At 37.7% G+C, this 27,948-nt stretch overlaps 2 protein-coding genes across 7 annotated transcripts in view; one reads left to right on the top strand and one right to left on the bottom strand.

Annotated features, from left to right (window-relative positions):
* The window catches only part of LOC129419000 (leucine-rich repeat-containing protein 49), a 35,853-nt gene that overhangs the window by 1,692 nt on the left and 6,213 nt on the right, over positions 1 to 27,948 (top strand). The window contains exons 1-11 of one of the 6 annotated variants that reach the window (XM_073853911.1): positions 15,885 to 15,969; positions 16,002 to 16,074; positions 17,307 to 17,381; positions 19,140 to 19,215; positions 19,319 to 19,534; positions 19,675 to 19,774; positions 20,248 to 20,451; positions 21,894 to 21,960; positions 23,213 to 23,356; positions 24,244 to 24,305; positions 25,668 to 25,818. In XM_073853911.1, coding sequence (XP_073710012.1) covers positions 16,009 to 16,074; positions 17,307 to 17,381; positions 19,140 to 19,215; positions 19,319 to 19,534; positions 19,675 to 19,774; positions 20,248 to 20,451; positions 21,894 to 21,960; positions 23,213 to 23,356; positions 24,244 to 24,305; positions 25,668 to 25,818 — 1,161 coding nt within the window. In that variant the 5' untranslated portion in view covers positions 15,885 to 15,969; positions 16,002 to 16,008. Of the gene's footprint in view, positions 1 to 13,044; positions 13,439 to 15,726; positions 15,748 to 15,859; positions 16,075 to 17,306; positions 17,382 to 19,139; positions 19,216 to 19,318; positions 19,535 to 19,674; positions 19,775 to 20,247; positions 20,452 to 21,893; positions 21,961 to 23,212; positions 23,357 to 24,243; positions 24,306 to 25,667; positions 25,819 to 27,948 lie in introns of those variants that run through there. The other 5 variants (XM_055173979.2, XM_055173977.2, XM_055173976.2 and 2 more) reach the window with 5 other exon arrangements.
* Positions 5,046 to 12,909, bottom strand: larp6a (La ribonucleoprotein 6, translational regulator a). The gene is made up of 3 exons (XM_055173980.2): positions 12,281 to 12,909; positions 9,441 to 9,639; positions 5,046 to 6,835 (listed from the first exon to the last, which is right to left on the bottom strand). Exons 1-3 carry the CDS (start codon positions 12,850 to 12,852, stop codon positions 5,744 to 5,746), a joined length of 1,863 nt encoding a protein of 620 aa, XP_055029955.2. The 5' UTR covers positions 12,853 to 12,909; the 3' UTR covers positions 5,046 to 5,743.

Raw genomic sequence — 27,948 nt, forward strand, 5'->3', positions numbered from 1 at the left:
GGGAAAATAATGTACAATAGTACATTAACTAGCTGTACTTAGTGTACTGTAGTTCACTTTTTTCACCTGGGAAAACCCCAATTCATCACACAAGTCATGTGTTCAAACTCAGACAAACATGTTTCTACACGCTCGTCTCTTTCACATTTTAACACACGACTGGTACATCCTTAACATTTCTTAATCGAGCAGATGCCTTTATCTGAAGCAACTTTAAAAACAACATAGTGATTTGTCTCAGAGGTTCTGTTAGATCTACATTTACCGCAACAGGACGTTCAGTTCCCAAATTTAATTTCCTCTTTTTGAGCAAACACATCTATGTCCAAATGAAGCAGAAGTGTAGGCTACTACACTAGTATGTGGTTTCAGTCCAGTATGCTACATAGATGGCACATGAGCTCATCAAGTTTAATTTAGCAAGCATGAAAATACGAGTAAATAATGAGTCAGAAGAACAGATGTTAATAATCAAGGCTGATATAACTTCTGATTCATGCGTTACACTGAAGGGAATGAAAGGTCAAGTGGAGATCTACTGTTTTTTTTATGCATACTGTAGGGCTGCTCGATTATGGCCGAAATCATAATCACGCTTATTTAACACCATTACTCTGTGACTTTGAAAACATGCATTTATTTGACCTTTTTAATTAAGTAAATGTTGCAACAGGCTGCATGTGTCAAAGTGGTCTCTTCAGAAGTGCCTTACAAACACATCAGTCCAACGGCATTTGATTTATATTTTAATCACATAATAATCATTTTACCTTGATTATCTTGTTTTTGCCATTAAAAATTTTAATTAAAAATGAGAAAACAACGAATTGCACTACTCTAGTATACTGTACATTTTGGTAAATGTAATGCGTCTAACTAGACCCTCAATCTATGCATACAGAACTTTTGCACTAATGCCCATTTCTGTAGGTATAATAAGAGTTTAAAGGTGCAGTGTGTAATCTTTAGAAGGATCTCTTGAAAGAAATGCTAAATAATATACAATATTATACTATATTATCAGTGCTGTATAAAGACCTTTTTAAAATGAACCATTATGTTTTTATAATCTTAGAATGAGACATTTTTATCTACATACACGAGGGTCCCCTTACATGGAAGTCGCCATTTTATGCCGCCATGTTTCTACAGAAGCCCTTAAAGGACAAACCTTTTTGCTAAGTTGTCTCCGACGATGAAATGTTTGTCCGGTGGTGGCTATCGTTGCTTCTTTATACATTTCAGAAGTGAGGGTTGTACATTGGACTGAGCCGTTAGTTGCAATTCGCAACCTCACCACTAGATGTCCCTAAAATTTACGCACTGCACCTTTAATAGTGGGATGCTGTAAAAACAGTTAGTAAATATTTTCAGATCTTTGAGAGTAAAACCCAATCTGTTTAAAGTATCTGTCTCAGGAGATCTGTGCTTTATATTGTGGTTTTACACTATATGAAAAAGTTTCATGGAAGATCTCTGATAATGATGCTTTGATGATTCCCAGTATTGATAGTGTTTAACACACACGGTCATTGTAATGTCAGCTCTATCTTCAGAAACTCCTCCACCAGCAGCACCCACATACTGACGCTGATAGTTTGGCTTTGCTGCATATCACCCTGCATGCGTCTATCATTTCTCACTAAAGCTGCACTTCCATGAAATGAGTTCACATGCTGCTACTCCAGGATGTACACAGTACTGTATATACAGTATACAGCCGTGGAAAAAATTAAAAGACCCCTTCAGTTTTCTACATGTATCGTAACCATTACAGGCCAGCGTCTGTTGAATTCCAACAAAAGCAAACCTCAGGAGTGACAAAGTCATCCAACAGCAATGTAAAAGACTAAGAACATGACAAAACACATGAGAGATGTGATTAAAAATGAATATAAAGTTGTTTTCTTTGCAGTATTCAAGATCTGAAAACACTGCATCTTTTTGTTAGTTTATCCGGTTTTAGTTTTCTGCAAATATAAACATTATTTTTTATAGGAATTTGGCAGAGATATTGTCGGTAGTTAACAGAATGAAACAAAATGACCTATAAATAAGACCCTGGACCACTTTTTTTTTTAGATTTATACAATTTCGGAAAACAAAGCTTTACATTGATGTATGGTTTGTTAGCATGTGACAATATTTAGTTAAGATAAAACCATTTGAAAATATGGAATCTGAGGGTGCAAAAAATCCAAAGTTTCACCTTTAAAGTTGTCCTAATGACGTCCTTAGCAACAGATATAATGATAAATACATTTGTGATATATTTACAGTATGAAATTTAAAAAATATCTTCACGGAACATGATCTTACTTGATTTTTGGCATAAATAGAAAAATGGTGTATTGTTGGATTTGTGGTATAGGGTCAAAAATAGTAAATTTAGAAAAATTGAAAATAATAAATAAAGTGGTCTCTGCATACACATTTACCCTTTAGGATTCTCTTTCATTTCATTGCACAGAGCCATTGGAGATAAAACAGCACACTATTTGAAATGATTAAGTAATGCATATTATTTCACATAAAGGCAATATACAGATCATACTGCACAGTGTGCAAATATTCAATTTCACACAGAGCTGATGACTTCTTTTAGACTTGTGTATGAACACGAAAACAATCTCTTTTCAAAGATGATATAATGTGAATAGATATCCATAAGCTAGAAGTTACCATCTACATAATGAAGTAAATGCTTTGATAGTTTTCTTTATACGTTGGTAAATACACAGGAAAAACATGCAATTGAGAAAGACTTTCAACAAAGGCCATTACTGAGATTAATTTGGCTCTCTGTTACATGGACATTTGTTGGCAGTGTAATTGGAAGAAAACACAGACATATCCCATTTGGGAAAATGATGTGTAATTGTTTGATATGCATACTGAGGCCAGTATGAATCATGTGAAAATGAAGATAAAAGCAAAGTCATTTAGTAATATGAATGCAAATTATTGTTGAATACTGCAGACGGATTTAAAGTCCATTTCGAGATGCAAATTAAGCTCAGTCTGCGACCAGAAAGCATTTTAAAGAGAGACTTTAATTTGATGTAATAACTGTAGCTTGAACTCTTGCGACCGCAGCGATGCGCATTTGTACTCAATTCAGTAAAACTTCATCTAACTAGACCAAAGTGTGCATTTACTTGCAATGAACTCAGCATCCGGCGTCTTCCTGCTGAGATCTGATGGTTGCTAAGAAACCTGACAGCCTCACACTGATTCAGATTTATTTTAGAGGAAGTGAGGCCAAATGATCACCTTGCCCACAGATTAAACACACACACACGTGTGATTTTACACATGACATGAAGTGATACTAAAAGTAATGAGGGATTTGACAAAATATCACATGATGATTTATTTACTGTAATGCAGTTTGACCTGTTGTGTATCCAACACCATTCACCGTAGAAACACAAATGATGTATTTACATCAGTGGTTGTCAGGTGGTGGGTGTAGTGCTGTTCTGATTGGCTCACAACGTTGAAGGCAAATAATTATATGCCACCAATCGTATAATCATGCACAGTTAGAAATGACATTAAAGGGTTAGTTCACCCAGGAATGAAAATTATCATTAATTTCTCACCCTTTATGTTGTTCCGCACCTATAAGACCTTCATTCATTTTCAGAACATAAAGATATTTTTGCACCTCACAACTTTCAAGGCCCAGAAAAAGCAGTAAAGACATAGTCAATATGTTGTGTTTGTTTAATTTCATTTAGTGATTAGAAAACGTTTTGTCCTCACATTTGCCTATGTGTATTTATGAAAGCAGCACATGTTAAACACCGGCGTCACGCATCAGTCATCATATGTATACACATGTATAGTAGGATGAGGCATCTATGAATTTATGTCTATGGCTGATGCACAACAGCAGTGTTTAAAGGGACACTCACTTTTTTGAAAATATGCTAATTTTCCAGTCTTACCGTTTTGGAATACATTCAGCCGATCTCCGGGTCTGGCGGTACCACCCCCAGCATAGCTTAGCACAATCCACCGACTCCGACTACCATTAGCATCGTGCTAAAATAATTTTTCTAGGCAGATATGTCAGGAACTTTACTCTTATTCTGGTTCAATAATCAAGGACTCCGCTGCTGCCACATGGCTGCAGCAGACATAGTGATATTACGCAACAGCCGAAAATAGTCCCCTTGGTTACTTTCAATAGCAGAGGACTATTTTCGGGCAGTGCCCAACATCACTACGCCTGCTGCAGCCATGCTACAGCAGCAAAGTCCCTGACAATCACACCAGAATGAGAGTATAGTCCTCCTAACCATATCTGCCTTGAATATCGCAGCTCTTAATACAGAAGAGTCAAGTTGTAAATAGGAAAAAATATCGAAACACGTGAAGTTATTTTTTAGCGCAATGCTAATGGTCCAATTAGATTCAATGGATTGTGCCAAGCCATGCCAAAAGTGCCAGCACCAGACCCAGAGATCGGCTAAATGGATTCCAAAATGGCAAAAAAAAATTAACTCGAGGAGCTGGAAAATGAGCATTTTTCAATAAAAGTGGAGTGTCCCACTAACACATGCATGTGCTACTTTCATGTGTGCACACGCTGAATATGTGTTAGAGAGCAACTTGAGCACAAAGTATTCTTGTCACTTCATGAAATGAAGATTGAACCACTATAATCACCTGGAGCATTTTAACTGCCTTGTCTGGGCCTTAAAAGCTTTGACAAAGTAATTAATGACAATTTCATTTTGGGGTGAACTAATGCATTAAAGCATGTGACACCTTAACTATTAGCTCATGTTACACCGGCCTGTTTCAAAAACACTTAAGCATTAATACAAAAAAAAAATCTTATTCTGTCAACATATGGAATAGTTTTGCATATTGTGACTGTGGAACATATTAACATGAACATTTTGATATTGATGTAAAATTTGTGAGACCGCTGATGTTTTAAAATACAAACTTGAGCAAATAATAATATTCAGAAGAAATCTGCCAAGAGCAAGAGAAGACTGGATAAGAATAAATAAGCAGGACTTCAGATATCCGTGACTGTAGTGATTTATTTGTACAATAGGAAGAAGAGTGAACGGCCTCAGTGCAGCTCAGGGCATTTTGTGCTCAGGACAGAAACCTCAAACACTCTTCAGCTGTCTACTGCGCTCTGAGGAAGCCGAAACGACTCGAATCAAAAAACAGAGATCCCAGATAATTAATAAAGCACTCAAATAAAAAGCAGAATAAACTATTTAAAGTAAATAAAACATTTCTTTAGGGATCATCATTTGGCCCAGTGATGCAGGTCCAGAGATTACAGCCATACTTTAAATAAACCGTATGTTGTGTAACTGAGATCAGAACCGACGGCCTGAACTTTGAGCCACACACACAGAAGTAACCAGAAACAACATCTACACAGATGTACACTGTAGTATTTCTGGGCACAAATAAGGACCAGGACAATTTTTATATTAAATCTCCTTATAACATTAAAGAAAAACATGGGGCAATTTAAAACGTAAACACTTTCAAAAACGGCTTCCGTTGTTGTAAAACAACCAAGTCCAAAATGAGCCAAATTAAGAAATATAAAACGAAAACATCATCTTGAATAAAGGCATTACAAGAGACCGGCCAGTCCTACAGAGATGGTGACAGTTCAAACAGCGTCAAGAGTTTGAGGGTCTAGTGAGCAACAAGACGGTTATTTGTGGCATGAGAGTGGGGCGAGTTCGTTTTAAAGTCAAGTTTGGGTTGATGCGGTCTTGCCTCTGTCTCCACCGTAAGGGGTAGAGTTAAACCCGCGCGTGCCATCAGGACCCCTGGGTAGTCGCACCACACCAGGGGGAAGACCATCTGCATTCTGGATCTTTCTGCCGAGCATCGGACTCCCTACAGGACTGTTCTCCTGACTAACCACCTGCTTCCTGCGCTGGACCCAGGGACTGCCCGAGGGTGTTAGGCTGCTGTCTGAAGAATAGTCCGCCCAACGGCGTCCCGGTTCAGGACTCAACCTGCCCTCGCTGATCAAGAGAGACTTGGCGGAGTGATGGGCCTTACGCTGGGAGTTGGGACTGGCCCGCGGGCTGCTCCAGGGACTGGTGCGCGGGGAGACGACCGGGCTGAGGTGGTTGGGTCCCGCGCTGGTGGGGCTGAGCTTGTTGCAGGAGCGAGACTTCCGGGCCAAGCGCGGAGATGTGGGATTGCTTTCGGTTTCCGATGAACTCGCCGCAGAGTCATCCCCGTGATATTGCAGCTCCCGCACGCGGCTGTTGAGAGAGTGACTCTTCCGAATGCCTCCGCCCTCTTCTCTATGCCGGTCTTTTGGTACCTTTTTCTTTGGTGGCTTGGTGCCAATCAGAACTACTTTTAGCCCCAGTGGCCCCTGGTCGCCCCCCTCTCCCCCAACCGCCTCGTGGGCTTTCATGGCGGCCTCCACCTCTTCGAACTCCACAATGGCGCACTCCTCCGTGCCCAACTGAGAGTAGCGCCCGCTGAGTTTCTTCAGATCAGCCGGCAGGTCTTTGCCAGGTTTGAGGACGCGCACAGAGGCGATCGGACCGTAGTTTCCAAACGCCTTCAGCAGAAGCTCCATCAGCCGCTCTTGCTGGGTCGGACCCGCACCGTTGTTGACCTCTCCGCCTAGAGCCACCCCCAGCTCCGGCCAGCGCTTCAGTTCACTAAGCAGCAGCATGCGACTCGGCAAAGACTCGCTGGCAAAAACCGGGACCGTTGCCCTGCGACGCACCTTGCGACCCTCGTCATTCAGTTCCAGTAGGTTTGAGTGGTGCAGGGCGTACGCTGTGGTTCTCCAGTCCCGTGTCAAATGCTTTACCTGACGGAGAGAGAAAGTATTGTTAACCTTCACCTCACCATTAGTCCTGTTAAGACACTCTCATATGAGAGATCTGATTCATCAGTTTAATTATGCATTATTGTACCAGATTTGATGTTTTTGGTCCAAGTAATTTTGAGATCCTATATATTAATTTTTTAGGTCCATCATCCATCCATACACAATGTGTAACTCAAAACTATTATGATAGTTTTACAATTACGCAACTTTGGAAATGTTGTTGAAAAAAGTTATTTAAGGAATATTCCTCTTTCATGTAAAAAAATTCAGAATTTACTCAATTTTCAGTCGAGAAGAAATGAAGTTTGAGGAAAACATTCCAGGACTTTTCTACATATAGTGGACCTCAATAGTCAAGATAAACATCTTGGATGACTTGGGGGTGAGTAAATGATTAGCATTTTTTATGAAAGTGGAGTAATCCTTTAAATGTAGACATACTTTGTGTACAATTTATAAAAAAGCTCTCTTGTCATTTTATCTCACAATCTCTTCAGATGATTTTAAACACAGTATACAAATATTCATTGACAAAGTTACACAATCATTTCTTCAATAAAACACTGAAAACAGCACTGTTGTAAGTGTCCAACAATATCTGAAAAACAGGTTCATTTGTAATCATTTTTGCGCTCTTGAACAGAATCTGCTCCTCACAGTCTGATTTTAATTTGTTTTACAATTAACCCTGACTGCGGTGAATTAAATAACATGCATTAAATATATAAACCGTGGCGGTCAGTGACTTTTGAGGGTGCATTATGCAAAGCTTGTCACAACATGTATTTAGCCCATCATGTGTGTGGTTCGTCATTTCAAAATATGTGTTTGCGCGTCGTGTTCAACACATATGATGTCAAGATACGAGCCTGCTGCAGACGCTTTGAAAGGGTTTATGGTAAGAGACGCTTCAGTTTGCAAAATACTCACTTAATCTCATAACAGTTTAGTGTTAAGTGAGTGTCTTGGGAGCATTTTGTGAACGTGATCATCTTTTATCATAAATCTTTTCGACGGGTGTGCAGCAGGCACCTATCTTGACATGACAAGTGATGCACATGGTTCATATGATGCAACGAACACATTTTGAAATTGTGCCCCTCGAAAGAAAAGTCACTGGCCACCACTGTGTATAAACAAAAATACATGATCTGATGTCATGTTGCACATAAATGTGCATTTTAATTCACAAAGTCACTTAGACTGATAACATCAAACCAAAATTGATTTGACTTTAAAATCTTAAAATATACAAAGAGTAATGAACAATGTGCAATGAAATAAACATCTCCATAATACCATGTGGGAATGGACAGAACTGCTTAACTTCTGAACACAATTTTAGTTTCTATGGTAACAGCGATGTCTCTGATTGATGGATGTTGGCTTCTGATTTGAAGTTTGAGATTGTTGAAGTCACCGTGTCTTCTACTGTATCTCTATCTGAGAGCATCTGGTGCAGTTTAGACAGTGTTGGTTAAAACTTACTACGGAGAAATTCAATGAGGTCAACTGGGAAATGTGGACATTTGCAAACCATTATGTCCACATTTTCCTGCAAGACAACCAAAAAACACCTGCGTTTTTTACATTTTTAACAACCATCAGGGTTAGGTAAGAGCCCGTGTGTTTAAATGTTGTTGTTTCTTAAAGTGATTATGATCTAGAGCGGAGACTATGATATGGTGGTGGTGATTAAAGTATGTCATGTGCAGTTCTTCACAATCATCAACATGGGTGGAAAAATAATTTAATGTATTCATCACCAGGATTTACCTTGCCTCTATTTATAGCACATATAAAAGACTTTACGTGGAGTTGTAATGTAAGATGTTAATTTATTTATTTTAAATGCACATGCTCTCAGATTAACAGTATATACGTCTGTAAGAAGCCACAGGTCACTGTGTCAACTTATTCTGGTAGTGTTTCAGCTCGTCGTCACAAAAACATTTGTTTCTATCAGAATACAAAGCAGATGTAAAACACAAGCAGGCTTCTGGTGTGTCTTTACAAATGAGCTCACAGCTGATAGACAAACATCATGGATGCTTAATTCTTATTTGCGCATCCTTGCTTCTCTTATCAAATTATTAAATGCATTAAAACCCCAAAATATTTAACAAGAAAAATCAAATTAAATGCACACTTGAGTTGAAGTTCATGGCCTTACTACATTAAAATAGAGACATTCTTAAAAGTGCTGTATAATCAATATATACATGTGTACCACTGATCATACATAAATATTAAATACTGTCCGATAGGAGTCTACATTTACAATAATTTGATCATTAATACCAAGATTAATGTGCATTTAAAGATGTGACGATGTGAACGGGGAGGAGATTTATACATGAGTCAAGTTTAGTTGATAAAACACTTCTGCATAGGATACACTTGTCTATCCTCGCTCATGACTCAAAAAAGCCTCCTCGTGGTACAATTAATGAATTGAGATGTCCTACGTGATGGCGGAGCTTGATCAGTTTCCATGTCGTAGGATGTAGGAGCAAGACGACGAGGAAGCATATTGAGAAGCACCCCATAAAGTCCTAAGAGACAGGATCTGATTGGGTCTTACCTTTTTAAAAGAGGTGAGCAGTTTTACACTGACAAAGCCGAGCTTATTGCGACGAACGTGTTTGAGCAGGAAGGCGTCGTGCTCCAGGTTCTCATCAGACAGATAATATTCAATCTGTGCCACCAGTTTCTGGATCAACTCTGGATCGGGAGGTTGCCAGCTCTCCTCTTCGAGTTCCCCACCACTGGTACCGGCACCACTGGAAAACAACACAAATATAACCAGTCACTTTAACAGCAGAATCTGTTTGTTTGGCAGCGTGACCCCGCAAACAGAGTCTCCGTCTGCTTCTTCTCATCCCTCTTAAAATCTCTGATTCCCCCACAATACAACAGCCTGTGCAAAAACATGAGCATCACGGCTCACTGCCCACAAACACCAACACACGCCGGGTAGAGACGCTCCATCTGACTACAGCACATGACTGCTGAACACATGGTGAGCTGCAGCAGCCTGCTGATCTCCAGAGAGAGAGAGACAGACAGACAGAGAGAAAGACAGACAGACAGAGACAAAAGGACATTCATCCTGCAGAAAACAAATTCTGTACCATCTTAATCTTTATCCTCTACAGCACTGCAGTCTCAATGAGATTATGTCCTGAGATTATTACCCATCCGTCTGCTAAAAATAACCTTTAGAAATTAAATTAAACTGATGACTCATCAACTTCTATCCCACACCCTTTAAAACACACGGCCGCTCATGTGGAGAGATTCAGTGGACATGTAGAGACCGACGGCTCTCCAACAGACAGGGAAACCCTTCAAACTCCAGAAGAACATCATCATCATCATCCTCCCACTAAAGCTCAAACACAATAGCAGCATCAGCGAGACTCATTAGTGCTTTATAACAATAAAGACAGTCGCTCGTGGGCTGTGACAGCAAACGCTCAGAGAAACACAACTGAACATTCATTATTCTCACCAACTCTTTCTAGAACTAAGTGAAAAATGACTCAATAGGTCATCAGAGATAAACTGACCTGAAGTCAACAGAGATGAACAGAGTTCAGGAAGATAACTGTATGAAGTCAATGTCTGCTCTGGTCAGTGGGTGTACAAACCAAAGAGAAACATTTTTAGATCAATATTTGGACATTTTGAGATTACTGCCATCAGTCAATGTGTTCTCTTGGATAGAAAAAAAGTGTCCAAAACCTACAGCATTTTCATTGAAATATTCCTAGCATAGAGTAAATATTGCAGTTTAATTTCAGTGATGTTGAGTTCATACTAGGTCTGCTCGATTATGAGCAAGATCAATCATTATTTTGGTAAAAACTCAAACATTTATTTATTTAACAAAATCATAATTGTGATTTATTTTATTTAAATTTTGTTGTTTTATAATAGGGTTGTCAAAAGACCAATCCCGATTAATCGCATACAAAATAAAATGTGTTTGAATAATATACGTGTGCACTGTGTAATTATTTTGTATATATAAATAAACACACATGAATGCATGTATTTTAGAAACATTTAAATGTATATTTATTTTAGATTTTTATATAATTGATATTATATATAAAAATAAATATATAAATATATAAATATATATATACAAACATGATATACAAATATATTACGCAAAAACAAACTTATTTTGTATGCGATTAATCGTGATTAATCTTTTGACAGCCCTATTTTATAATAATTGCGATTGATTATTAATAACAAATATGTAACATGATAACTCATTTACTCGAGTAAGATTTTGGAAAATATAGTCTTAAGAGTACATTTAAAAGAGAGTACTTTTACTCGAGTATATTTTTAATGGGAAATTTGTACTTTTACTTCATTACTCTGTGCGGCGTTCCTTCATTACTGTATTTTAAATCATTGAAAAATGTGCATTTTATTTTAAAATCTCGTGTTTCTGGGGCATTTGCGATTTAATGACTTCTTTGAATCGATTCTTTACAAAGCAAATGGGCCAAAGGTTTTGAATTGGTTCGCAAATCAGTTTGAATGAAATGTTATTCAAAAGTAAGTAGTAACTCGCTACTTGAGTATTCTTTTCATTGCATACTTTACTTTTACTCAAGTACATTTTAAAAATCATGATTTCTACTTGAGTAAAGTTTTTGGCTACTCTTTCCACATCTGAGTAAGTGTTGCAATAGACCACAATTGTCAAAGCAGTGGTGCCTTCAAAGTGCCTTACAAACACATCAGCCCTGCGGCAAGGGATTTATATTTTAATCGCACAATCATTGTTTTACCTCAATTATCTTGTTTTTTATTGTTTAATTCTTTGATTGATTCAATTGCCTTACTGTGCCAAACCTCACTATATGCAACATACACAAGTTGCCTACATAATCACACACATTTATATAACATTAGCCATCTTTCTCTGTAGCTCTCATACTCAGCCATTGTAAATAATATACAGATGAGTACTCGTCTGAACATTAAAGCAGTGCGACAGGTTGAGCTCCATTCCTGTGTGTTTGACTGAAGGCAGGAACCTGTTGAAGACTGTTCAATACACACAATACTGAAATAATAGACAGATTCAGTCCATTTACAATTACATAAAACTATTTATATCATTAGATGGGTGGTGTGAATAGTTTTAATTGTTCATATAAACATTGAAAGATGTCAATATTGACCTTTAAAGAAATTCTCTATTAAAAGATATTTAGAAATAAACCCAAACAAAAAGATGAAGCCAAACAGGTTAAGGGGTTTGTGTGAGTGTTTAGATTCAGAGTACTTTACACTTTAATCAGTATGAAAACCATTGAGAGAAGAGTGTGTGTGAGTGTAAATTACTCAATCAGTTTGAAATATCTTCACGATATGTAAATGAGGTTGCCATACCTGGATTTATCATGTGCTGTGATGTCGTCGTCGCTGCCGCTGCCCGTGTTGAGCTCGCCGGTGTTGGCTGACGGTTCCTCGTCCTCCGCAGCCTGGATCGCGACAGTGATCGTCACCTGCGCGCTCATCTCCCGCAACTCCTGTGCCTGGTGCTCGGTGGTGACGCTCATGATCGCCGCTTCCTCTTCCGCGCCTCCGGTCGTCTCTGCGCTCAACGGAGAGCCAAGGACAACGCCGCAAGCCGGATAGAAACTTCCCGAGCGCTTGTGGAGAGCGAAGGGAGCCGTCAGGATGCGCTCGGCGGCGGAACACAGCGGCCACAATCTGCGCCACGGAGAGCGATCCGACGCGGGGATGTCGGAGGAGGGGACGGGCTCGGGTTTGGCGTCGTCTTCAGCTGCTACTTCCTCATATGTAAGAGGCTTTGTGTGTTTGAATCGCGCTCTGGGATTGGGCCATGACGCCTCCCCAACCCACCAGCAAAACTGAAGCCAAGAGGGCGGCAGCAGGAACGCGACGCACCGCAGGAGCGCGTTGAGAACGGCGGACATTACTTCGCTTGCTTTTCTCATTACTAGAGAGGCGGCGAGCGCATCGTAAAATCATTTATATTGACAAACATTGATCGGTTCACGTGAAGACAATCAGTAAAATAACAAACAGCGATCAATTAAAGCGCGCGACGCACCTGTACGCGGGATAATCAGCTTGACAAAACAAACATTTGTTTATCATCTCATTATTTTTTTAAATAATAAAATAATGTATAATTATAGGCCTACATTCATGCAAATATAAGTTGTATTTATATATAACATTCACTACATTAAAATGCTTTGAATATAGGCATTTTATAAAACAATATAACATGTGGATACTGTGTACAAAATGTGTTCTACTCATCCATACCCATATCTGTTTTTAAGCACAAATATTCACACCTTATCTCCGTTCATTTGAGTTCCTGTTTTAAGGTTACTGTGTGACGTCACGGTGTCAGTGAGTCATTCAGCGCCGCTGTGATTGATGTTGCTGAGCCCAGTCGGGAGTGACGTAACGCTGCTGCGAGACGTCAGACTCGTGTCCCGCATACTGATGATAATGTCACCTGAGATAAACCGCAGTCTGGCAGCATGAAATACTCGCAGATAAAGAAAGGTATCTGTTCATATGAGCTTTTATTTGGAAACCACATCAGCTCAGCTGTATTGTGTGTGTAAAAAGTCTGAAAGGAGCCGTGACACAAAGAAAAATGCACTTCAACAGAAATCATGGACACAGCAGAGAATGCACCAAAACTACAGTAATACACCTGTGTCAGAGGTGGCTTTCAGTGTGATCCATCATCATCAAGATTGTTCTCATCTGTTGAGCGATTACCGTCTGAATATCGTGTGTCTGTGTTTGGGTAGATTGTGGAAATGCAGCAATATCCTCCCTCCTTTCCCCGAGTCTTTTTCAGCTGGAGTATTTATAGACATTGAACCCTGGGGAACTGCATGCTCAGGCCAATGTGAATGAGTGCATTACTAGGAAAACAATAATAAACATCCTCATTCATAGTAAGGGCGTTTATAAATATGGATGCAACTATTGTCTATAAAACAACCAGGAAGGTGCAAATGTTTTTCAGGAAAATATTTTTTAAAGCTCGACATGAAAACCAGCACAATGACAGCACAATGGCAGAGATCGGTTTAATGGGTTTAAACCAATCCTCACCTCCCTGAATGTTGAACATTTGGTTACATCACTGCTCTCAGCCATAATGATAAACAGATGCAGGAAATCACACAGAGATTTCACATTAGCCTGTGTATATAGCTTTATCATATAGACCCAGTACTGGATCTGCTCACTATAATGTTTTCAATTCATTTAAAGATGGGAATTCTACATGTTTTTATGAGGGTTTTGTTGTTGTTGTGAATCTCATTTAGACTGATTGGTTTACATCACATTTGTCACATTTGAGTAACAAGTGTTGTATTCCTGAAGCTCAGTTGGTAGAGCAGTATGCTTGCAACGCAAAAGTTGTAGGCTTGATTCCCACTGACAGATGAAATGCAATGTAAGTCACTTTGAAAGAAAGCATCTGCCAAATGCATACATTTAAATTTCATGTTCCATTCAAACAGCACCAACATACAGAGACAAACAGAAAGCATAAATCCTGACTACTCATAATGTTACTATGAGGCGGTTTTCCAGACAGGGATTAGACAGACTAAATTAAATGTAAGAGCCGTCCAAACTGAAAACAACTGACATACCTTAAAATACACCAGTGCCCTTCGTTTTGCACACAAGTAATGTTTTTAGTAAGGCATGTTTGTTAAAATTAGTTATATTTCCTAATTAAACTAAATTCTAGTTCTGGCTTAAGCTAATCCCTGTCTGGGAAACCACTCCAAAGTGTTTAAGTTAATTCAGTTAATAAAGAATATCATCATATAATATTAAGATTGTGATATTGACCGAAAAGAAGAAGATACCAGAACTGAATGTGAAAAATTTCATTGCATTTGTAGCAAATATATATAAAATTAAACTTTGTTGAAAATAACACGCATCTATCAAACTGGTTTGATTTTTACTTAATCAAACTTAAAGATAAAAAGTATAATATACAAAATTCGCTCTCGGGTTGGATTGTGGGATTGCGCGGGAAGACTGCACAAATGTCTTCAATTACATCCCATACGACAAAAAACATATTTTTTCCAAATAATTTTAAATATATATCAAAAAAATATACAAAAAATGGCCACAAAATATATTTTTCACATTTTAAAAATAAATAAATTTGAAGGCATAAAAATATATTAAGCCCTCCATATATGTAAATCCAAGGAAATGTATTCACGTTGCATTGGAAGAAAAACTTGTAAACATAAGAGTTTTAAAGGGGTTAAAATTTTCAATTTCAAAATATAGGTTACTTTAAAAAATTCACTTGTATTTTGCAAATATTTCAAATATTTTTTGGTAAAGAATACATTTATGCCATATGGGTTGTAAAATTAGAAATTTTGTTTGCCCTTGCAATACATTTTGAAATGTTAATATATAAAGGTTAAAACTAAATTTATTTCCAAATTCAAAAATGTATTTAATTGAGCTTTACTTTAAATACAAAATATATTTAGCATATATTTGAAACATATTTTTGGCCAAAGATTTTTTTCCGTATGAGATAAGCAATGTAACCTTAAAAAAAAAAACTTCACGTCCACATGACTTTAAATGCACCTTAAGGACAAATACTTCGCTTTTACCATTTAATAACTGTTAAAACGCCTTTACATTTATATTTACGGATTTTATTCAAAGTGACTCAGTGCATTCCATGTCCATGTCGGTACTTGTGTGCATGAGGGGTCGAACCCATGACCTTTACGCTATTAACGCAATGTTCTACCAGTTAAGCTACAGGAACACTGTTTTAACTGAACCTTTCCATGCAGGTATGTTATTTTTTTATTTGTAAGTAAAATGTCATCTTCTCTACTCCGGGAATCGTTCATATGTTTCCTTTGTTTTGTCCGGGTCAAATATCGGGTGACACAGGAAACGCGCGTGACTGTTTACTATGTTTGGTTGCTAAGCACCCGGAGCGTCGAGCGCTTTCCATAATGTCAATATAAATCCGTGTTTTTACCAGTGTAAAGAGTGTAAACGCACGAGTTAGTGTTCTGTTATTGAACACTGTTATATATAAAAAAGTAATGCGCTCATATAAACAGATGATGATGAATAATAATAATGAAAGTGGAAGATTTCTGCCTCCTGCCGTAAGTTTCACACAGCATTCACACACAATCGCCTCTGAGTTTAATGTCAGAAGTTATACTGCGACATAAAAACGACAGAAAGACTTTCATTAAATTATTTTTAGGGTTAAAGGTGTGTGTTCATGAAAAATGTAAGAATTTATCACACACTGTTATATGATTTATGATCTGATATTGGGCTGCAAAAACGGTTAATCACCGACTAATCGTTTGCAGAATAAAAGTTTTGTTTACATCATATATGTGTGTGTACTGTATATAATAATTATGTATATAAATACACAGAGATGCAAATATATACATTTAAGAAATATTCTTAAGAAATACATATTTTGTAAATTATTTCTTTAATATATACAATTATACATGCATGTTTGTGTTTTTATACATAATTATTATAAACAGCACACACACACATATATGATGTAAACCCAATTTTTTATTCTGCAAATGATTAGTTGTGATCAAGCCCTAATCTAATAGATTGTCAAATAATTATTTTCAGCACTATTAAGTTTTGATGCTAGGTTTTGTAACACCTTCATCTTTGTTAAAATTAGCATAAGAATGAATTGTGTTGAATGAAGATTTGAGGATGAATCAGCTGGAGATTACATGCATCTTCACTGACTCATCTTTCATCATCACACTTTTATTTTGTACTGTAATTGTACGCTGTGCTCTTGTGCTGGAAAGAAAGGGCTTTGACAATAACACCATTACCATGATGGAAAACACATTTTATTTTTGTATTTATTTTGGACATGTGCCTTTGTTTATTTTTGGATGTACCCCTGCGTTTTCTTTTGAAGGGATAGTTCACCCAAAAATTGTGAATTCTGTCATCATTTCCTCATCATATTGTTTTAAACCTGTATGAATGTATATTTTCTGATGAACACAAAAAAGATATCTTGATAAATGATGGCCAGCACACAGCTGATTGTAACCATTGACTTCCATAGTAGGAAAAACAAATATGATGAAATTATTGTGATAAATTATTGTAAGCACACCGTTGGTGGTACCCATAGACTTCCATTGTATTTGTTTTTCCTACTATGGAAGTCAATGGTTACAATCAGCTGTGTACTTAACATGAAGATGAGAAAATGATGACAGAATTTTCATTTTTTGATGAACTATCCCTTTAAAGTCCCCCAGGGCACCATGGTACATAAATAATCATCTTGTTTTGTGTGTTTGATTATTTTTTTCTGTTTATTCTGCAGGTGAACAGGCTCAGCTATAAGCAGCATGTAGCAGCTATGAAGTCATTACTGCCGGACAGATTGAAGCACAGATCAGTGAGTACAGTATGTTCTCTTTAGTGCACACTAGAACCTTAACTCATCGTCTTTTCACTGACTGTAACCGACTGAAACCTGCTGGGTCACCTGTACATCACAGGAGTGTAATAGTTTCATTAAAAAATATATATATTTTGCATTAGAAATCATAAAAAAATAAAATAAGTCTTTTGTGCACGATTTTTGTACATTGTGACTTTTTTAAGTACAGCCTTCATAAATAATGATATACTAATTAAATATGTATTTTTACATTATAGTAGTATGTGTTTTACTGCTTTTACTTTAAGCTCATTTCAATATTTTTACTATGTTTACAGTTATATTGTTGTGTAACAGCGCTGGGTTATTTTTGACCCATAATGGGTAAATATTGGACAGAACACATCCTGGGTTAAAAATAACCCAATGTTGGGTTGTTGTTGTGCAACCATGGATTACAATAACCCAAACCCTACAGTTGGGTTAAAACAACCCAGCATTGGGTCAATTTTAACTCAGCAGTGTGTTCTGTCCACTATTTACCCATTATGGGTAAAAAAATAACCCAGCCATTTTTAAAATAAGTATTATGATGATGATGAAATGAGAAAACTTCATGATATTTTTGAAAATGATCTTGTTACTGTATATGAACATGGTCATCATTCATAAGCATTGTATTGTATCAAAGTTATAGCACAGTATTAACATCGGACGATCACTGCACTCTTGTACAACTACAGCATGTTCTGATAATAAGCAGAGGCATCATGCCCATTGAAACTGAGGGGGCACGTGCCCCCTTGGAATTTTGAGCCAAGTGGATCTTGCATACAAACTCAAAATTCATTAAGCGTCTTTTCATTTTACTTTGTTTCATTGGCAAAATAATTATTAATAAATTATACAAACCCAGAAGCAACAGCGCTGGTGCTATTATTGTGCACGGTTACGGATTAACTGTGTACAAAGATGATAGTTCAAAGTCTATTTCTTATGTTTATATCTAGATTCAGGCATGTGCTCTGACACTGAGGTCAAATATGATGCATTTTATATAAATATGTTGGTTACACTTTACAATAAGTTTGCATTAGCTAAAATAAACTCACAATTATTAATACTTCTACAGCATTAATTAATCTTACTTCATGTTAATTTCATTATTTAGTAATACATTTATAAAATCAAGCATTGTAACTGTTAACATTAATTAATGCAGCATGAACTAAATGAATAACTGTATTGACATTAACTAACATTAATAGATCAATGAATACATGTTAGGAACTATATTGTTTACTAACATGTTTGTTCATGTTAGTTAATGCATTTACCAGCGTTTACAAATACAACTTTATTATAAAGTGTTAGTATTACCAATATGTTTATAGACTATAAAAAAGATGTGCTTCCAATGCAATTAAATAAATAATAAAACAAAACTTTAGACTACATTACATTTAGATTACGCTGCATCAAAGGTTTCTTTTTATTCACAGTTTTTGCAGTGTTGATTATTACAGCCAATCACAGACATTACGTAAATGTTGGGCGAGTTTTTCATTAAAGTGTAAAATTGCAATAAAGTCATTCATAAATGTTTCTCTTGTTGTCTGTATAAGAATATGATGTAAAAAAGGTTTTGATGTTTAATTGACGTTAATAATTATGATTACAGTATAAAGGGTAGTTGTACACACTGTGACCCCTTAAAAAAAATGAGTGCATGCCGTCCCTGATAATGAGTATGTTTATTTCTTTATTGGTCAGATTGATTTGAGGTTGTCAAATGGACAAAAGAAAGCCTTGAATCTGGACTACACGAAGCCAAATTCGTCTAAAACTGGTACAAATCATTATCAATCTATACCATAAAAACATATGTGCATACTGTATGTAAAACAGCCCAATATTCTTCAGGTTTTTTTTGGCCTCTCTTGATCACACAGATGATCGTCTGAATGTGACCGTCAGGAATCACAACGCTCCTGTGTTGACATGTGAGAGCGAGTGTACGGCTCCAGATCGTTGTCTTTTGTCTCTTCCTGTATCTCTTCCGATGGGGATGGTTTGGGATTTGTGTCCTATGTCATACAGGGTTCAGATCCACAGGACCACTCGAAGCGCTCGGGCTGTGTACTGTCTGAGTAAAACAGTGATTCATGGTAAGAGAGTTTTTCTTTTTTATTATTAAATATACAGTGAGAATTGAAATATGTCATGAAAAAGTATTTTTATATAGCTACAGTTTCATGTGCTGATATGATGATATTTAATATAATTCATGATATTGTTTGTTTGTGAGGTGACACAGGAAGTGTGCGCAATAATTCGGCTCCAGGTTTTTCCTCCAGCTTCAGTTTGACAGGCGTCACCTCCACCTCAGACAGACTGGACCTGGACAGGTACCACATGTGAACTTCACTAAAACTCATTTATAAATATCAATATGTGTACCTTATACATCAATCACTTTTTTCGGGTGTTTAATAATAATCCCATAGACAACACACTGACAAAAACTCATAGCATTGTTGAAAAGATTTTTCCTCTGCCAAATTTTCTTTAGAAATTGTACAAATCTAATTGTTGTTTATGACAAGTTTTGTTTTAATAACAATATTTTTTTGAAAAATTGATATGGAAACAGAGCAGATAAATGAAAGGAAATCTATTTGAGCTGAAGGTATCACATGTTGTTGCTTTATGTTAATCAAATGTACCAACAGATGGCAGCAAAGTCTTTGGTGAGGCAGGCGAATCTTTTTTTAAGAAAACATTTTTCCTCAATAGAGTTTACAGTGAAGTCTTGAGTTCATGAGCTGCTCATTGATGAATTGTTGATTGACAGTTGAATGTGATGTATTATTTTCCTCAGGCGAGGTTTGATGGAGTTACCTCATCTAAACGGTGGAGATAAACTACGTCTTCTCAACCTACAGCATAACTTCATCTCTTACCTGCACAACCTGGCTCTCCTGCCACACCTTGTGTACCTGGATCTCTATGACAACCGTGTGATTGACATGTCTGCCATCTCCTCTCTCACCTCTCTGCGTGTACTTCTGCTTGGAAAGAACAGGTGTGTGCGTGCGTGTGTGTGTGTGTGTGTGTGTGTGTGTGTGTGTGTGTGTGTGTGTGTGTGTGTGTGTGTGTGTGCGTGTGCGCGTGCGTGCGTGTGTGTATGTGCGTGTGTGTGTGTGTGTGCGCACGCATGTTGACACAGAGCCACATAGGGCAGACAAACATACTTCCTGAATGTGTAATGTAACAGGAATGCTTTTAAACCAGAATCACTTTAATTAAACTGTCAACATTTGATATCAAAATTTGATCATGTGTGTTTTTATAGAATAATTCACACTGTCATGTTTGGAATCCCGTGATACAGAGTGTAATTTCATGCCATAATGGGTGAATCTAAAGAAGAAATTCTTGAAGAAAAAAAAATGTTGATTTATTAAAGGTGCAGTGTGTAAATTTTAGAAGGAACATTTAAAAGAAATGCAGTAAAATATAATATTCATAAATATATTTTCAGTGGTGTATAAAGACTCAACCATTATGTTTTTATTACCTAAGAATGAGTGGTTTTATCTACATACACTGCAGGTCCCCTTACATGAAAGTTGCCATTTTGTGCCACCATGTTTCTACAGTAGCCCTAAATGGACAAAATGTGTTTTGTCACTACATTGTCTCATATGACGACATGTTTGTCCAGTTGTGGTTACTGTAGCTTCTCAATGCGTTTCAAAAGGGAGGGGTGAGCTGTGGACTGAACCCTTGGTTGCAATTCACAATCTCACTGCTAGATGCCGCTACAATCTACACAGTTCAACTTTAAAGGGGACGTCATAAAAATCTGACTTTTTCCATGTTTAATTGGGTCCGCAGTGCTTCTATCAACCTAGAAAATGTGAAAAAGATCAACCCAGTAACTTAGTTTTGGTAGGCCATTCTCTGCAAGATTGTAAAAAATAGGTCATTGAAATTTGGCTCCCCTTGTGATGTCAGAAAGGGATCTTATAATAATAATAATATCGCCCCTTAATCTGCACTATCCAACTACGGCACTGGGATTTAGAGCAGAGATCAGCTCATTTGCATTTTAATAGACACACCCAAAAAATGACACATTTTTTGCTTGCACCTACAAAGTGGCAATTTTAACATCTTATAATAAATTACATGTGGGGTACTTTGAGCTAAAATCTCGCATATGTACTCTGGGGTTTCTTATTAGAACCCTATGGACATTTGTACGATTGTATGCTTTATCCCCTTTAAAGGTGCACTGTTGCTCAGTTATGTTCAAAAAACAATGTTGGTGTTAGAATAAAACAATAATCAACTTTATTTTTGTTGAATCTTATTTCTTACTGGTGTCACACACAAAGCCTCGAGTGTATTCGTTCATTTCAGACACATGTTGTCTTGTATTATGCTATATGTTTAAACATTATCCAGTGATGATATTATAATTTATTATATTTCATGTTTTATATGTATTTGTTTTTCTAGAATACAGAAGATTTGTGATGTGGACAGTCTGAGTAAACTGGATGTTCTGGATTTACACAATAATCAGGTACAGATTCAACCTCAAACCAGTTTACTCTCATAATGCCAAACTTAACAGTAGACTTTATTATTCAAAGGATTATTGTTTATTAAAATAATGAGGTTTTCATCTCATGTAAAGTCACCAGCAGGCTCTCAGGGTTCAGCTGGTCAGCAGGGCACTCCTGCTGGTTGATGGTGTAACTGCAGCATCATGGGAACAAATTTGGGTTTTCAGTATCGTCATAGATATTTAGTTGTGTATACTGACTTTAATGCAGAAGTATTTTATAAAAGAATACTTCTGGTCTTCATTTATGATTGGTTATGTTTAAATCCACTGTAAATGACTCTAGAAACACACACCTGTGGTCGCCTTACATCAGTATTAACGTGCCGCCTTGTCTGAATAACAACATTGTTTGATGAAATGTATATGGAGTAACCGAGGAGCTTAGATGCAAAAGCTGCTAAATGCCATCTCTATCAAAACATTAGATGATGATGTTAACAGTGTTGGGGGTAACGCATTACAAGTAATGATCATTACGTAATAATATTACTTTTCTAAAGTAACGAGTAAAGCATTACTTAATAAATGTACACATTAATATTTAAGTTACTTTTTTTAAAAAGTAAAAAAGTTACTTTCGGTTTAATTCATTTAATTTAAAATAAAATAATGTACTGAATTAAACTGAACATATTAACATAGAATTACGCACTCTGTGCGCCTCAGCGGGAACAGTTTGAGTCAGAAACGAGGTCAAGCCTCAGCCAAGTAAGAAAAAGTAACGCAAAAGTTTCTTAAAAGTAACGTAAGCATTACTTTCCATGAAAAGTAACTAAGTAACGCAATTAGTTACTTTTTTGGTGGTGTAACTTAATATTGTAATGCATTACTTTTAAATGTAACTTTCCCAACACTGGGTGTTAACCGAAAGATCTGGTTACGTATTATACATTCATCACATACTTTGGCTTCAAATCTGCTTAATCCCGGCCTCGGGTCATTCAGAAAAAACGCTGGCAGAATCCATTAAGAGTCTGAAAATGCTCATTTACAAGAAAACATGTTCATCTGAGCTCTTCATGCGTTCTTCTTTGACACCTGTGAGAATATAATACAGTCTCACTCACCATCCAATCAATTCATCAAGTATAATGATTTCCACCCTATGTTTTTTTCTCTTTTTGGATATTATCTTTCACATCAAGACAATGAAATGGGCTATGAACGGTTTACATATTTATTCATCTCTCTCTCTGTCCTACTGTAGATTTCTCAGATTGAGAACGTGTGTGATTTATCCGAGCTCCGTCTGTTAAATCTGTCAGGAAACCACATCACTAAAGTAGAAAACCTGCAAGGATTGAAGTCACTGACGGAGCTCAACCTCCAACACAACCACATCAGAAGTGTGGTGAGAAAAGCCTCGCTCTCGTAATCCTCTCATCATGCTTTAATGTCACTTGTCTACGTAATACTCTGAGCTTCCATGATGCTGCTCGGTGCTGTTTTAGGTGATCTCTCTCTAGTTAATCGCTTACCAACCCATCCTAAAAAAAGTCACTACAATTGTGTAATTTCCAGATACATAGAGTTTTCTTAGACAAATAACATCACATCTCTTCTCAACATCATTCATGTCTGACACACAGGACGAGTTACACAGTGATGTAGAGTCAGAAGTTTGTTTTATAAAATCTGTAATGCAAATAGCAGCACAGTATCTCTCTGACACACTGCCTAATTACTGCTGCTTGTAAAATCCACCATCACTTTTGTTCAGCACATGACAGTACCCTGAAAAACACCCTATAGTAACATAAACCCTAAACACACTCCCTGTAAACTTATAATGTCAGCTCAGCAGAGATTCTTTCTGTTAAGTACTGGTGTCTTATTACCACTGATGAGTGACATCATCAGACCTCTGCTTGTGTCATCAATAATCCCTGAATCATGTGATTAAGCTGCCATCCTATCACAACTCGGTACACTTTAACCGTATAACAGCATCCTAAGAGCACATCAATAACACTCTGAACACACATTATGGCAGTGGGTTTACACGAGCACACGTCTGGATGTTTGAGCATCTCTCTGCTTTAGCACACACACACTCTCTCTCTCCTCCCCCTCCTGCTCCACCGCTGCCCCTCCCATCATGTTCATCTACCGCATCAGCACCACTCTCTCTCTCTGTGTGTGTGTGTGATCTGGGTGGACGAGGTGATGGTGACTCTCTCTCATGATCTCTCTCTTTCTCTCTCTCTCTCTCTCTCTCTCTCTCTCTCTCTCTGACAGACGGGTGTGGAGCATCTTCCTCGTTTGAAGCGTTTGTTTCTCAGTGCTAACAGCATTAGCAGGTAAGACCAGCGGTGTACTGTATCCTCACATACTGCAGCAATGACACACCGCTATCATACTGTAGTAACATGGACCTGTGTGTGTGTGTGTGTGTGTGTGATGTCAGTTCTGTGTGTGTATCTCCCATCATTACTGCTGTGTCATGCTGTGTCTGACTGTGTTTGTCGGGGGGAGCAGTGGGTGGATCTTAACTGATGCTCAGGGGTCATTCAGTATTTGTTTTGGGCAGAAAAATGTAAAAAGAAATGTGTTTCTAATCCCCTTATAGTAGAGAATTTGTCAGTGCATACTGTGTAATATTGAGTAAATGTCTTTCATCAATACATTGGGTGCATCCCAATTCAAAGGCTGTGTCCTTCGAAGGCTGTATTTGAAGGCCATTGACATCACCATAACAAAGGCCATCCCAGTTCAGAAACTCTTTAGATGTGGCCTTTAAATGCGTCCTTTGTTTCACATGAAATGAAGTATCAATCAGATGGATCCTTCTCAGCCTTGGCTATCCTAAGATATCCTAACTATTTTAAAATAAACATTCATAACTGTAGTTAAATAAAAGTGTATATTTTCCTAATTAAAAGTCCTTATCACTGTTTTACACAAATGATATTGCTGTAATACTGTGCATGTTGCGTTTTACTTTTGAATATTTCTAAGTTTAGTAAGTTTCATCTAGATCCATACATCAAATGTGACCCGTGCTGGTAAAATGAGTTGGAATGAGCAAATTATCAAAAATGACTATATTTTGACATTCTCTGTTAAAACAATACTATAGGAAAATATATGTTCAACTTTTTTTCTTTCGTCTATTGTTTGATTGACATTGAGATCGCTAGACGAGGGCTTAATGAACTTATTTTTATGAAAACCTCAATTTCGACCAAAACTCACATTTATACTTTATTTTGCCTCTAGCTCAAAATTAGACCGAGTGCATTCACAGTCATTTTGCCAGCACGGGTCACAGAAAATAGAAAAATCCGGCTCCATATTTCTGAAACGTCTCTGCTGTTGTCTCGCTGACCGGTGGGTGGGAACAGAAGGTAACACAACTTCTTTCTTAGGTTAGACCGTCTCATTTCAGTTCACCTCGTGGACTTTGGAGGCAGCATCTTTCGAATTGGGATGCACCCATTATACTACATGGGATGTTAATGTTTAATGTTATCTAGTTGTGCAATAGTTATTTAGTCATCATTGTTGTATATAATGCGGTCATTCGCAAATCAAGTCAAAAAGTGTTTCAGGAGATGTGTAGTCTTTTGTAAACTTACATTTAGCTCCATTCCTCTCTTGTTCTCGTTGATGATTGTGTTTCTCTCAGACATACAGAGATGTTTGATGTTTTTTGTGTGTAGTTTTGATGAACTGGCCTGTCTGTGGAAGTGTCGCTCTCTGAGTGAAGTGTGTGTGGATGGGAATCCTGTGGCGCTGGAGTCATGCTACAGACAGACTCTTCTCCGCTGTTGTCCATCACATCTTCAACTACTCGACATGAAACGGGTCACAGTAAGTTTGGCTTTAGATTTACTTGTGTTTTGCCGTGTGTGTACATACTGTATAAAGCTTGCTTGTGTGTGTGTGTCTGATCTCATGAGATCTTCCACTGAAACCTTTCAGTAAATTCACACCATCAAACCCTTAAACATGCCTTTAGATTGAATGTGTTTATTGTTGTATTTACAGGAATGCTTAAGCTCATATTCTCAGTACTGTTGTCATGACACGGTAGAGAAGTAGGACGCATACGCAGAGTTCACAATGAAATAAATAACATTTATTAACAGAACAAGAAACAAAACACGAGAATATAACAACGGGCAGGTAACACAGGAACATCCAATACAAGAAACAGGAACAGACATGAAAGTAGCGACAATCATCCGGCAAGTGCACATACAACAGGCAGGGGTATATATACAAACAGACTAACGATACACAGGTGTGATGAGGCAGGTAATTAATTAACAAGAGTCCAGGTGACGACAATCGGAACAGACACAAAACATGACACGGATCACCGTGACAACTGTTGTGTATGTAGTTGATGAAACCCTCTATAAAGTCTGGATACCTTCTGAACGAGATTTTATCATTTATCAGAGATACTGAGAAGAATGAGAAACATCACCTGACATTGACTCCATCACCAAATACATCATGATTCATGAGTGTCATTTCAACTAAAAGCTTTTGACTAATTCAATAAAGAAAAGTTTTCAACACCAGTAAAATATCTCAATGTCAATTAAATAATCAGGGTTTGAATAGAATTAGTTATGGATGGTAAGACTAGATAAATCAGTTTACTACACTTCAAGGGTCTTGAACATCCAGCAGAGAAACACTGAGGAAATAATCACAGTAACCTTACAGACCATCATCATCATCATCACCATCTCTGAAGAATTACTCTTCAGCTAAATCTATATTCACATCCTCTTGTAGCTTTGTAAGTAAGAACCAAAATTTTGTATTTGATTCGGTGGGAAATGGGAAGCCAGTGCAGTTGTTTTAAAACTGGAGTGATGTGGTGCCAGGATTTGGAGCGGGTGATGAGTCGTGCGGCTGCGTTTTGGACCAGTTGTAGTCTTTTTATGTAAGTTGAGCTTACACCAAGGAGTAGTGAGTTGCAATAGTCCAGTCGTGAGGAGATGAAGGCATGAATGAGTCTTTCAGCAGCAGGAGGTGTAAGTGAGGGTCTGATTTTAGCAACGTTGCAGAGGTGAAAGAAGGATGTTTTAATGACCTGACGGATGTGGGGCTCAAGGGAGAGGGTTGAATCAAAGATCACGCCAAGGTTGCGTGACTGGGGAGATGGAAAAACAGTGGTGCCGTCGATAGTGAGACTGGGGTTATTGGTTTTGCTGAGTGTAGATTTGGAGCCGATGATGAGGAATTCTGTTTTATTGCTGTTGAGTTTGAGGAAGTTCTGTTGCATCCAGGTTTTAGTAGCTGACAGACAGGAATTGATGTGGGCGAGGGGAGGATTGTGGGGGGACCTTGTGCTGAGGTAAATCTGGGTGTCATCAGCATAGCAGTGGTAGTTTAGGTTGAAATGCCAAAATATCTGAGGGGAAGGATGTAGATGATAAAGAGGAGGGGGCCGAGTACAGAGCCTTGGGGAACACGGGGAACACGAGTGCTCAGTTCCTGCCGGAACCTTGTCCTGTTTAAGGCTACGTTTACACATGGGCGGCTATTTTCATAAACGGACATTTCAACCCCTCCGGTTTCAAAAATAATATTGTGCACACATGTCAGTTTTCAGAAAAGTGTTCATTTTTACGTACCTGTGCATATAAGACATCAAGAGAAGTTCAAGCCCACTTAAGCCAATCACTGGCGGCGCTGGTGGTGATGTGGACTGGTTCTTCATGTTGGAGGGAGGAGTTGTTGCAATAGGTGTTCGATGACGTCAAAGTATGATTCGAAATTAGACCTCTACGTGTGATTTCTCAACTCGCACTCACAACGTTGACATCATCCGACTGTCTGTTCTTACAGCGCCGCTTGAAGCAGAACACGCGTAAAATTGCTGACCTCCGAGCACTCGTCTCTGCTCCTCAACATAATGGAGCAGCTGTATTTGCAAATATAAACAAAAGAAATGAGTTTGCATGAACATAAATGTGATCT

The sequence above is a fragment of the Misgurnus anguillicaudatus genome, chromosome 15 (genome assembly GCF_027580225.2).
Source record: "Misgurnus anguillicaudatus chromosome 15, ASM2758022v2, whole genome shotgun sequence".
In the NCBI taxonomy this organism is placed as follows: Eukaryota; Metazoa; Chordata; class Actinopteri; order Cypriniformes; family Cobitidae; genus Misgurnus; species Misgurnus anguillicaudatus.